This window comes from Cherax quadricarinatus, chromosome 49 (assembly GCF_038502225.1).
Source record: "Cherax quadricarinatus isolate ZL_2023a chromosome 49, ASM3850222v1, whole genome shotgun sequence".
Classification (NCBI taxonomy): Eukaryota; Metazoa; Arthropoda; class Malacostraca; order Decapoda; family Parastacidae; genus Cherax; species Cherax quadricarinatus.
This window is the reverse complement of record NC_091340.1, coordinates 15,426,523-15,440,734: the sequence shown is the minus strand read 5'-3', so window position 1 is coordinate 15,440,734 and position 14,212 is coordinate 15,426,523. Positions and strand designations below refer to the sequence as shown.

At 41.3% G+C, this 14,212-nt stretch overlaps 1 protein-coding gene across 2 annotated transcripts in view; it reads right to left on the bottom strand.

The window, feature by feature from the left end:
* Window positions 1–14,212, bottom strand: part of LOC128696932 (Y+L amino acid transporter 2-like) — a 111,953-nt gene that overhangs the window by 82,963 nt on the left and 14,778 nt on the right. For both annotated transcript variants that reach the window (XM_070095204.1, XM_070095205.1), the window contains exons 2-3: window positions 7,462–7,683; window positions 1,834–2,059 (exon numbers count right to left, since the gene is read on the bottom strand). In XM_070095204.1, coding sequence (XP_069951305.1) covers window positions 1,834–2,059; window positions 7,462–7,683 — 448 coding nt within the window. The remainder of the gene's footprint in view (window positions 1–1,833; window positions 2,060–7,461; window positions 7,684–14,212) is intronic.

Genomic DNA, 14,212 nt, shown 5'->3' with positions numbered 1-14,212 from the left:
AGTTTGCAGTATGTGGGTGGTGGTGTAGGGTGGGTGTAGGGTGCTAAAAAGTAAGACATTGACCATGATAGCTCGTTGTACGAGGGTCAGATGGTAAAGACGCTGCTTCACCCGTTCCACCATCTGAACTGAGTTGGCCTCTCTTGCTGCCCCCAGGTCACCCTCATAGATGATGTTACAGATCTTTAAACTTCCGGCCTGCCACTGCACCACGGCACATCCCCACTCCACTCTTCCCATCCATTCCCCAACCCCATGATCGACGATTTCTCAAAGTACACTTCCATGCCCATAGCACCCCCAAACGTGGGTACAACCTCCTCTAACTCCCCCAACCGTGTCCCCTCCCTCGCCAGAACAGTCATGTTATCACCATATCCCACCAAACCAGGCCAGATCAGTCTGTCGCCTACACCTCTCCCCCACATATACAATCCTCAACCAACCTGTAAAAGGGGTCCTGTACACATGCAAACAAGAGGTGCGACATCGGACAGCCCTGCTGACCGCCACACCCACACACCTGTACAACGTTTCTACCCACCCCACGATTTCCTCCTTGAAACTCACTTGGAGGAGGATGCTCCTCAAAGACCCCCTTTCCACTTTATCATATGCCCCCTGCCAATCAAATGCTAACAACCCCCCCTCCCCCTTTCCAGTTCTTCCACGAACCCCTTAAGGATCCTGTGCCCTGTGACCATCGACCTCCCTGGCAACCCAAATTGACTCTCCAACACCACCCTCCCTACGAAGCATTTGACGCGGTTCCCTAAGACCTTCGCGAACAGCTTGTAGTCAGTGTACAACAACAAAATGACTCGGTAATCCCGAAGGGTAGGCTGCTGCTTCCCCTTCAGCACCCGCACCACCACCACCTTGGCCTGCATCTCATCCAACGTAACCCTCTCTTTCGTCAAATTCATCAACTGAACCAGAAATCCCCGCATCAGCTCCCTATGCTGCACGCAAAATTCACACTGTAGACCATCGATACCCGGCGCCTTTCCCATGCTCATCTCCGTAAGCACCTTCCAGATTTCCTCCTCTTCGATAGCCCCTTCTAGCGCCTCTCTATCGTTTCTCCCCAGATTGCACAACTATAGTAGAAGAATAACAGTAGTATTAGTGGTAGTACAGTATAGTATAGTATAGTATTGGTTATATTTATCAGTAGCAGTAAGTGTATTGAGGTACAGCTGTATAAGAAGGAGTGCTATACAAAATCTCAGGATTAGTCTATATTTTATTTAATTATCACTGTTACAAACTGCTCTGCCCATACATTTAACTTGTAGGTCTCCAACAGTAAATATATTCCAGTCTTGACATGTAAATATCCTGTGTCTCTCCATATTCTTAACTAAACTACATTCATTATAAAGCAAACTGAGGGAAGATGTATGTGCTCCCTTCACTTACTTCTTCAACTTTCTTCATCTATTGCTACAATAGTTTTCCACCCACAACTTTCTACCTGTTACTCTACAACTTCTTCCTTTTCTCTTCTAAATCTTTTTTTTTATTCTCTTCCTTGAGAAGCTGAAACTGTTTCTTTGCAGCTTTCAACATCAATCTTAAGACCAAAAGTTTCAAAGTACTCTAGATGAACTATGGTAAGAAAATAATAATGCATCTCACACTTGACGACACATATTGAAGATTAAAAATAAAAAGACACGATAAGTAGAGAAATTAAGAAAGATTTTTAAACCAGTATAGTTGTTAATAATTACAACATATAAATTGAAAATATCTCGTGGCAAGTAATTCTAAACTTTTTAAGGCAAGGCTGAGAGTGTAAATACAAAGAGGCAGTAACACCATCCTTACCAGCCACTGTAGGTATAAAATGTTTGATAAAAGGCTGTGGCTATTAAGGCAGGATCCCAGTTGGTGCCAGCCATGACATCATCAAAGTTGTGCGTGCGTCCCAACACCAGATAGTAGATACCAATTGTGATGATCATGATGAGTGCCAATACCTTAGTCAGTGCCAGAATGTTCTGCACTCTGGCAGCCCATTTTATCTTCCTGGAGTTGACCCATGCTAATGTTACTGAGGACACACAATACACATTGAAAGTAGACAAATTACACACAATTACAGTCGTTACAAACAGTTCTCAAAGTAGTAAACTGATTATGGTAAATTAAATCAAGGATTAGAAAAAAAAACACATGAATCATGAATGTAATTAGTGTTACGCAGTGTGTTACAGAAAAATATATTATAAAATAACGCTCCATATATAATGTCATTTTCCGCGTAGTATACGGAAAGTGGACGTGTATTATTCCCTGTAAGCGAACGCATTTTATTCCTGCCAGTCAGGCAGTTCCCAGGACAGGAGCAGATGAGTGGTGTGTTTAGTTCAGTACCAGACGGGTGGTGACAGGGTGAAGCCATTATGTTTGGACGATAATCTGAGTAGGTAATTTTGGTAAGTTTTTTAGTGTATACTATAAGTGTGTTTAAGTGCTCTAATGTTTATTTGTAAAGCCCTAGTATGCAGGGGCCAGTGTTTTGGAGAGTATTTAACGTTTCCACTGTAGGCTAAGTAGCCTGCAGAAAGGGTGGGGGGAGGATCTCACGGAGCCTCCCTGTTCATAAATGTTCATTTATTTTCTTTGACTCAATAGTAGCAGTGTGCTAGTGAGTTAATGTGACCTGGGATGTGATGGTTTTTTGGAGTAGATTGTAAGTTGTATGTAATTTACTATTATATGTATATTTTTATATAGGTGAGTTTTTGTCCTTCCTTTCTAATAATAATTAATATTGTTAAATATATGAGTACATGCTGGCCCAAGGTTTGCTGTGTTTCCAGAGTAATTTTATAACCCCTAGACAGCAGTGTGAGTAGCCTTTAGGAACCAGGAATATTTATTTAAGTTACGACATCAAAGTCGTAACAATAAGCTAGTCTTATTAATATGTCACTGCAAATGAGTATCATTCTCTACATGTTTGTCTCTCATTTAATTACTCTCTCATAATTACCCTCTCATAATGAGAGGATTTTCTTTCATCTTAAAAAATTTCTTCAGAGAAAACACCTGCGCCTTGTTTTAATTATATATTTTTGACTACTAGAATCTTAATAATTTGCATGTCGCCTAATTAATGCAATTGCCATCTTTCTGACATTGTGATACTACAGGAGTTACTTCCTCTCCTGTTTCTCTTGTCTTGTTTAATAAATTAGTGAAAGTGACTGTTCTGTTTCTGATAGACTTAGTAAACAAAGTGTTCACACCAAGAAGAGACAAATATTTCACAGACAATGTTATCTTCAGTAGAACATAATATACAGAATCTTAACATAAATCTTTCTTCTCCGTAGTTACTTGCCTTTTCCAGTATATTGGTAATAGTCAAGAATTGACCGAAACGTCGTCTAGTTATCATCTCCAGTTTGTGGATTAGCTGTGAATTTTTATAATAATGTTATTGAATCCAACACTTTGGATAACTTTGAGGGAGGACTTGATAAATACATGAGAAGGAATGGTTTGGTTTAAGTTGAACATGCCTGGTATGGGCCAAAAGTGCTTCTGCCATCTGAGTTTTGCATATTTACTTTTTATACAAACTCTTCTACAAAAATCAGTGTGCTTGCTTACCAAATTGTTCTGACAGAGACGTATTTGTGTGGTTGAGACTCAGATCCTTTCCTACCTTCAGGACCACTCTGAACACCATCACTGATTTCTGGCCTAATTTTATGTCTTATATACCTTACACACACACACACACACACACACACACATATATATATATATATATATATATATATATATATATATATATATATATATCGTGCCGAATATGTAAAACTGGTCAATTAGCAAGAACTCATGTAAAATTAAGTTCTTTCTGAAGTTTTCTTTTAAACGTTTAAAGATATATTTTTTTCATTAATGTTAATGTAAAATTTTTTAATTTTGCACCAAAAGAACCTTAGAAAACTTACCTAACCTTATTATAACAAGAACAATTTATTTTCGCCTAACCCAACTAAATATATTTTAGATTTGTTTATAATAATACTAAACTAAAATAATACTAAACAAACACAGTGAAATATATTTTTTCCGTTAGGTTCAGAATGATTTTGGCGAAATTACTGCATACACAAATTTTCACTTGTCCTATATGGCAAGATGAACGTTGCTATTTAAGCCAAGATCGCAAGTTCTGCCTATTCGGCACGACATATATATATATATATATATATATATATATATATATATATATATATATATATATATATATATATATATATATATATATATATATATATATATATATATATGTTACTCTTGATGCTGTGCTGTCCATTAGTCAACCTTCCTGAGACTAAACAATTCCATTCCAACATTGGGTCATCTCTTTTTCATCTTCCACGTATGTCACCTTGACTCTGGTTGTCCTTATTAAATCAGTCTATCTCTATCTCGCCAACACTGTGTTCTGGGACAAATCTTTGTGCAAGGCAACACTGTGTTCTGGGACAAATCTCTGTGCAAGGCAACACTGTGTTCTGAGACAAATCTCTGTGCAAGGCAACACTGTGTTCTGGGACAAATCTCTGTGCAAGGCAACACTGTGTTCTGGGACAAATCTCTGTGCAAGGCAACACTGTGTTCTGGGACAAATCTCTGTGCAAGGCAACACTGTGTTCTGGGACAAATCTCTGTGCAAGGCAACACTGTGTTCTGGGACAAATCTCTGTACAAGGCTTTCAACATTTTCTGGAGGCTCTGACAGGTGTCATTTACTCAGTGATTGGCCTAACATGTTATATATGTCTTACATGTGCTGCTTACAGGACATGGTAGTAGTTGTGATATATACTTACAATGACTGATTCAGAGTAACTGTTTTCGGGACAAATATTTTCTGAGTGATTACCTAATTCCCCACAATGACCCTCCACCCGCGTCACTCCCTCCTATCTAGAGCCTGATATCCCCAAAACCTGATATCCACAATGAATCCCTCCCACGCTGATCCCTGCGACTGACCTCACTCCCTCACCCTCACCTTCACCCACTCCCTCACCGTCACTTTCCCCATCACCTCACCTTCACCCACTCCCTCACCGTCACTTTCCCCATCACCTCACCTTCACCCACACCTCCTGAATCAACTAATAATATTCAACCAACAAGGTAGATTTCTTAACACAATTAGGTTCGCATCAGTGGCGTATGATGGTTATTGTCACAGTGTGTGCACTGTGCACTCTGTTACCGTGATCAACCTACTACTGTCACAGTGTGTGCACTGTGCACTCTGTTACCGTGATCAACCTACTACTGTCACAGTGTGTGCACTGTGCACTCTGTTACCGTGATCAACCTACTACTGTCACAGTGTGTGCACTGTGCACTCTGTTACCGTGATCAACCTACTAGTGTCACAGTGTGTGCACTGTGCACTGTTACCGTGATCAACCTACTACTGTCACAGTGTGTGCACTGTGCACTCTGTTACCGTGATCAACCTACTAGTGTCAATGTGTGCACTGTGCACTCTGTTACCGTGATCAACCTACTACTGTCACAGTGTGCACTGTGCACTCTGTTACCGTGATCAACCTACTAGTGTCACAGTGTGTGCACTGTGCACTGTTACCGTGATCAACCTACTACTGTCACAGTGTGTGCACTGTGCACTCTGTTACCGTGATCAACCTACTAGTGTCAGTGTGTGCACTGTGCACTCTGTTACCGTGATCAACCTACTAGTGTCACAGTGTGTGCACTGTGCACTCTGTTACCGTGATCAACCTACTATTGTCAGTGTGTGCACTGTGCACTCTGTTACCGTGATCAACCTACTACTGTCACAGTGTGTGCACTGTGCACTCTGTTACTGTGATCAACCTACTATTGTCACAGTGTGTGCACTGTGCACTCTGTTACCGTGATCAACCTACTAGTGTCACAGTGTGTGCACTGTGCACTCTGTTACCGTGATCAACCTACTATTGTCACAGTGTGTGCACTGTGCACTCTGTTACTGTGATCAACCTACTACTGTCACAGTGTGTGCACTGTGCACTCTGTTACCGTGATCAACCTACTACTGTCACAGTGTGTGCACTGTGCACTCTGTTACCGTGATCAACCTACTACTGTCACAGTGTGTGCACTGTGCACTCTGTTACCGTGATCAACCTACTACTGTCACAGTGTGTGCACTGTGCACTCTGTTACCGTGATCAACCTACTACTGTCACAGTGTGTGCACTGTGCACTCTGTTACCGTGATCAACCTACTACTGTCACAGTGTGTGCACTGTGCACTCTGTTACCGTGATCAACCTTACTATTCTGGCGTAAGTATTACTCAAAAATAAACACACAAACTTTAGGCTATTTCTATAAATAATGCGAATTGCAAATTGCAAACGATATGAATTCATAAACTGAATTCCTAATATTCTATAACTTGTATGAACTGCAAAATGATAGATAAATTTTATCTTATGTATAAATTTAAAAATAAAAGCACCAGATAATTTTATTTACTTAATTCACTTGTACGTCGGTTCTTTTCTTATTTGAGATGTAAACTGTTCTATGATCTCATCGTACAAGCTACTACCTTTTTTATGGTTATAACTGTGACTATAATTTTTAAAGGGATGGACTGGTAAGCCAGCAGAAGGCCTCGGTCAGATGGCCAAAAGCCCCAACGGCGGCTCATCATCTAAGACCCGCGTCAGGAAACACTTGTTCTGTTTCCTGACAAACTTTACCTAACGTCTTCATACAATGAATCTTTGCTTCAGTAAACTTGTTTCAAAAGAGAGTAAACTGAGGTCCCTTAGTCTTTCCTTGGCTAAACTGTTACCGTCGACTACTGTAAACAACAGCTGATATTGTAACGTCAACAGCCCAGACTTCGACCTGACTTAATTTTTGTTTGAATGTATTATTAGATTTGAAAATAAATTATGACCAGATTATATCACGATGCTGCAAGAACAGAATTATTATAATGAAAATCAGTTTCAGGTAATGAATTTTCATTGAATTTGTGCATACATCTTTTCACCACGGAAACGAACACAGGATGTGTGCTGGTGGAATGTCGCTCACCCTTCGGCCCTTATTTCTGTCACTTTCCCAATTATCCCGCCATCCACCCAGCGTCATATCATGATACAACTAGCTATGGGGGTGTGAAGTGTAATCTCAGAACTGCCATAATATTTCATAATAAGGGACAAAAAATCGTTTCCTATTGTAATGCACGATTATATTATTAAGTGAATTTAATATTTATGACGAATTTACTAACTTCAGTGGGTGTGCGGCGCTCACCAAGCACACCCAAAATATAAGCCTCTGGTTAGCATAGATCCCACTGTGACTACAAAGCAGGTTTACTCACTCTTTACATTCACAAAAACAATACACTCTTCTTACGCTTCTTACACTCACCAATGAGAAGAATTCCCACGATCCTGAGAGCGGACTGTGGAGGCTCCTGGCAGTCTGGAAAGAAGGGCTTTAGGATGTAGTTAGCAAAGGTTAGTGCCCCGATGGCTCTCTTGCTTGGCACTTTGATCATAAGTAACTGCCACAGGTAGATGAATGCAGGTATGGGACCAAACGCCTCTTGTAAGTACATATAGCTTCCTCCGCTCTCCTGAATCATCATGGCTGAGAGAGAAAGTGCACGACATCAGGATGGAGTAATTTTTTTTTTTCGAGTAGTGAAACATTTACGAGGAAATGCTTAAGGGAGAGAGAGGTAGAGGATTTTGGCGGTGGAGACTAGTTAGTTGCAATGCTTTGGGAAATAGGAATTTGTTTTAAGAATGTTGGTCGAAGCATTTCAAAGGACGCAGGTACATGAGTAACTGCCTCTACTGATTCAAAAACCATTGGTGTATGACTAACTGTCTATACTGATTCAGCGAACGTTGGTACATGACTGGCTGTCTGTATAGATTCAAAGAATGTTGGTACATGGCGGACTGTCTATAATAATTTAAAGGGCGCAGGTACATGACTGTTAATACCGATTCAAAAAGTGATGCAGGGAGGGAAGAGTATATGGAGAAAAAGAGAGAGTTTAAGAGAGTGGTGAAGCAATGTAAAAAGAGAGCAAATGAGAGAGTGGGTGAGATGTTATCAACAAATTTTGTTGAAAATAAGAAAAAAGTTTTGGAGTGAGATTAACAAGTTAAGGTAGCCTAGAGAACAAATGGATTTGTCAGTTAAAAATAGGGGAGGAGAGTTATTAAATGGAGAGTTAGAGGTATTGGGAAGATGGAGGGAATATTTTGAGGAATTGTTAAATGTTGATGAAGATAGGGAAGCTGTGATTTCGTGTATAGGGCAAGGAGGAATAACATCTTGTAGGAGTGTGGAAGAGCCAGTTGTGAGTGTGGGGGAAGTTCGTGAGGCAGTAGGTAAAATGAAAGGGGGTAAGACAGCCGGGATTGATGGGATAAAGATAGACATGTTAAAAGCAGGTGGGGATATAGTTTTGGAGTGGTTGGTGCAATTATTTAATAAATGTATGGAAGAGGGTAAGGTACCTAGGGATTGGCAGAGAGCATGCATAGTTTCTTTGTATAAAGGCAAAGGGGACAAAAGAGAGTGCAAAAATTATAGGGGGATAAGTCTGTTGAGTATACCTGGTAAAGTGTATGGTAGAGTTATTTTATTGAAAGAATTAAGAGTAAGACGGAGAATAGGATAGCAGATGAACAAGGAGGCTTTAGGAAAGGTAGGGGGTGTGTGGACCAGGTGTTTACAGTGAAACATATAAGTGAACAGTATTTAGATAAGGCTAAAGAGGTTTTTGTGGCATTTATGGATTTGGAAAAGGCGTATGACAGGGTGGATAGGGGGGCAATGTGGCAGATGTTGCAGGTGTATGGTGTAGGAGGTAGGTTACTGAAAGCAATGAAGAGTTTTTACGAGGATAGTGAGGCTCAAGTTAGAGTATGTAGGAAAGAGGGAAATTATTTCCCAGTACAAGTAGGCCTTAGACAAGGATGTGTGATGTCACCGTGGTTGTTTAATATATTTATAGATGGGGTTGTAAGAGAAGTAAATGCGAGGGTCTTGGCAAGAGGCGTGGAGTTAAAAGATAAAGAATCAGACATAAAGTGGGAGTTGTCACAGTTGCTCTTTGCTGATGACACTGTGCTCTTGGGAGATTCTGAAGAGAAGTTGCAGAGATTGGTGGATGAATTTGGTATGGTGTGCAAAAGAAGAAAATTAAAGGTGAATACAGGAAAGAGTAAGGTTATGAGGATAACAAAAAGATTAGGTGATGAAAGATTGGATATCAGATTGGAGGGAGAGAGTATGGAGGAGGTGAATGTATTCAGATATTTGGGAGTGGACGTGTCAGCGGATGGGTCTATGAAAGATGAGGTGAATCATAGAATTGATGAGGGGAAAAGGGTGAGTGGTGCACTTAGTAGTCTGTGGAGACAAAGAACTTTGTCCTTGGAGGCAAAGAGGGGAATGTATGAGAGTATAGTTTTACCAACACTCTTATATGGGTGTGAAGCATGGGTGATGAATGTTGCAGCGAGGAGAAGGCTGGAGGCAGTTGAGATGTCATGTCTGAGGGCAATGTGTGGTGTGAATATAATGCAGAGAATTCGTAGTTTGGAAGTTAGGAGGAGGTGCGGGATTACCAAAACTGTTGTCCAGAGGGCTGAGGAAGGGTTGTTGAGGTGGTTCGGACATGTAGAGAGAATGGAGCGAAACAGAATGACTTCAAGAGTGTATCAGTCTGTAGTGGAAGGAAGGTGGGGTAGGGGTCGGCCTAGGAAAGGTTGGAGGGAGGGGGTAAAGGAGGTTTTGTGTGCGAGGGGCTTGGACTTCCAGCAGGCATGCATGAGTTTGTTTGATAGGAGTGAATGGAGACATATGGTTTTTAATACTTGACGTGCTGTTGGAGTGTGAGCAAAGTAACATTTATGAAGGGGTTCAGGGAAACCGGCAGGCCGGACTTGAGTCCTGGAGATGGGAAGTACAGTGCCTGCATTCTGAAGGAGGGGTGTTAATGTTGCAGTTTAAAAACTGTAGTAAAGCACCCTTCTGGCAAGACAATGATGGAGTGAATAATGGTGAAAGTTTTTCTTTTTCGAGCCACCCTGCCTTGGTGGGAATCGGCCAGTGTGATAATAAAAAAAAAGAGGTTGGTACATGACTAAGTATCTATACTGATTCAAAGAACGTTTGTATATAACTATCTATAATGATTCAAAGGGCGCAGGTATATGACTGACTGTCTATAATGATTCAAAGAACATAGGTACATAATTAGCTGCCTACATTAATTCAAAGGACGCCGGTTCACGATCGGCTGTGTACATTGTTTCCAAGTACACAGGTATTTGAATGACTGTCTTCAGTGTTTTGAAGGACACATGCAGTATGTACAAGAAAGATTGTCTATATTATTATTACATTCATGGTAAGCGCTAAACCCGTGAGTCATACAGTGCCTGGGGGAATGGAGAGCATTCAGACTCGATTCAAGGAATATAAGCACAGGTCCAGTTCCTTAGATCAAGAGCCTCCCCTCACCAGCATCAAGGAACCTTCCTTGAGGGATTGTCTACAGCCGTTCAGAAGAGCCTCGTTGTATGTAGAAAATTAACAACAAAGTCTTCGGTGAACCCAAAACAATATAGTCATAAGTTTTCTGAGACAAAACCAAGACAAAGTAAAGTCAACTGTCATAGGAACATGGAACAGGATAAAGAAACTGGGAAAGTGTTGGTAGAGGAAACAGTAATAAATCTTCAGTAAACAGAAGACCAGGTAATCACAGAAGTGGAAAAATGAATAATTTGTGATCAGGAGACAGATTGTTTTCTTGTATATTTCAGAATATCTCATGAATGTTAGGGGGAGATTATTTAAAGTTCAGAGATGGACACTACAGACCAGTGGTGAGGCGTGAAGAAACTACCAGTGGTGAGGCGTGAAGAAACTACCAGTGGTGAGGCATGAAGAAACTACCAGTGGTGAGGCATGAAGAAACTACCAGTGGTGAGGCATGAAGAAACTACCAGTGGTGAGGCGTGAAGAAACTACCAGTGGTGAGGCATGAAGAAACTACCAGTGGTGAGGCATGAAGAAACTACCAGTGGTGAGGCATGAAGAAACTACCAGTGGTGAGGCATGAAGAAACTACCAGTGGTGAGGCGTGAAGAAACTACCAGTGGTGAGGCATGAAGAAACTACCAGTGGTGAGGCATGAAGAAACTACCAGTGGTGAGACATGAAGAAACTACCAGTGGTGAGACATAAAGAAACTACCAGCAGTGAGGCATGAAGAAACTACCAGTGGTGAGGCACGAAGAAACTACCAGTGGTGAGACTTGAAGAAACTACCAGTGGTGAGGCATGAAGAAACTACCAGTGGTGAGGCATGAAGAAACTACCAGTGGTGAGACTTGAAGAAACTACCAGTGGTGAGGCATGAAGAAACTACCAGTGGTGAGGCATGAAGAAACTACCAGTGGTGAGACATGAAGAAACTACCAGTGGTGAGACATGAAGAAACTACCAGTGGTGAGACATGAAGAAACTACCAGTGGTGAGACATGAAGAAACTACCAGTGGTGAGGCATGAAGAAACTACCAGTGGTGAGGCATGAAGAAACTACCAGTGATGAGACATGAAGAAACTACCAGTGGTGAGGCATGAAGAAACTACCAGTGGTGAGACATGAAGAAACTACCTGTGGTGAGACATGAAGAAACTACCAGTGGTGAGGCATGAAGAAACTACCAGTGGTGAGGCATGAAGAAACTACCAGTGGTGAGACTTGAAGAAACTACCAGTGGTGAGGCATGAAGAAACTACCAGTGGTGAGGCATGAAGAAACTACCAGTGGTGAGACATGAAGAAACTACCAGTGGTGAGACATGAAGAAACTACCAGTGGTGAGACATGAAGAAACTACCAGTGGTGAGGCATGAAGAAACTACCAGTGGTGAGGCATGAAGAAACTACCAGTGATGAGACATGAAGAAACTACCAGTGGTGAGGCATGAAGAAACTACCAGTGGTGAGACATGAAGAAACTACCAGTGGTGAGGCATGAAGAAACTACCAGTGGTGAGACATGAAGAACCTACCAGTGGTGAGACATGAAGAAACTACCAGTGGTGAGGCATGAAGAAACTACCAGTGGTGAGGCATGAAGAAACTACCAGTGGTGAGACATGAAGAAACTACCAGTGGTGAGACATGAAGAAACTACCAGTGGTGAGACATGAAGAAACTACCAGTGGTGAGGCATGAAGAAACTACCAGTGGTGAGGCACGAAGAAACTACCAGTGGTGAGGCATGAAGAAACTACCAGTGGTGAGACATGAAGAAACTACCAGTGGTGAGGCATGAAGAAACTACCAGTGATGAGATATGAAGAAACTACCAGTGGTGAGACATGAAGAAACTACCAGTGGTGAGGCATGAAGAAACTACCAGTGGTGAGACATGAAGAAACTAACAGTGGTGAGACATGAAACTACCAGTGGTGAGGCATGAAGAAACTACCATTGGTGAGGCATGAAGAAACTACCAGTGGTGAGGCATGAAGAAACTACCAGTGGTGAGGCATGAAGAAACTACCAGTGGTGAGACATGAAGAAACTACCAGTGGGGAGACATGAAGAAACTACCAGTGGTGAGACATGAAGAAACTACCAGTGGTGAGGCATGAAGAAACTACCAGTGGTGAGGCATGAAGAAACTACCAGTGGTGAGGCACGAAGAAACTACCAGTGGTGAGGCACGAAGAAACTACCAGTGGTGAGACATGAAGAAACTACCAGTGGTGAGGCATGAAGAAACTACCAGTGGTGAGGCACGAAGAAACTACCAGTGGTGAGGCACGAAGAAACTACCAGTGGTGAGGCATGAAGAAACTACCAGTGGTGAGACATGAAGAAACTACCAGTGGTGAGGCAAGAAGAAACTACCAGTGGTGAGGCACGAAGAAACTACCAGTGGTGAGGCACGAAGAAACTACCAGTGGTGAGGCACGAAGAAACTACGAGTGTTGAGGCATGAAGAAACTACCAGTGGTGAGGCATGAAGAAACTACCAGTGGTGAGGCATGAAGAAACTACCAGTGGTGAGGCACGAAGAAACTACCAGTGGTGAGGCACGAAGAAACTACCAGTGGTGAGGCATGAAGAAACTACCAGTGGTGAGGCATGAAGAAACTACCAGTGGTGAGGCACGAAGAAACTACCAGTGGTGAGGCACGAAGAAACTACCAGTGGTGAGGCATGAAGAAACTACCAGTGGTGAGGCACGAAGAAACTACCAGTGGTGAGGCACGAAGAAACTAAGTAAATGATCATCGTGGGTTTTTGATACAGTTAAAGAATGAATATAAATATATGTTAGGTATTCCAGAAGGTCTTCCTTTAACTGGTTGCCAAGATTTAATTTTCTTCTAATTTCGTTTCTATTTCGTTCATAACACGAGAAGGACATCCGATCAGTTTCAAATTTTCCACGTTGGTGTACGGTAACTAGGCAAAGATTCTTGAAACTCTTTTCATGTGCAGGAACCTTAAGACTAAACTTGAAGAATCCATTTCTAACATTCTGGAACAGTTCCGACAACTTGAAAATCCTCTCCGACTTTGTCTCAAAGATGGAAATGGTTTCTCTTAATTCGATGTAGACAGAGTGAAATTAAAATATGTTAGTGCACATTTACCAAATTTTCGTGTAAAAATAAGAACACAAGAAAGGACCTGGCTCATACTGGTGCAGGTCCTTCTTAAATCTACGTGTAAAATAGTGTGGTATTTATAATTTTATTAAATCACGTTAAAAAAAAATTGAGTCTGCCTTTTCTGAATGGTTTCAATTATTGCGAAATTATTGCAGACATAAATTGCCTTATTCGGCAAAAAGAGTGTTGCTATTTAAGCCAAAATCGCAAGTTTTACCTGTTCGGTGAGAAGACGGTCCTCTAGGAACGTACTTGATTGGACATCCTCCTCCTTTCGGCAATTTTGCAAGCTCCTGATGATGTGTTGATTGCAACACGAAAGGCATAGAGCTATAATTCTAATCCCCCCTGTGGTTGTTTTGCATATATATATATATATATATATATATATATATATATATATATATATATATATATATATATATATATATATATATATATATATATATAT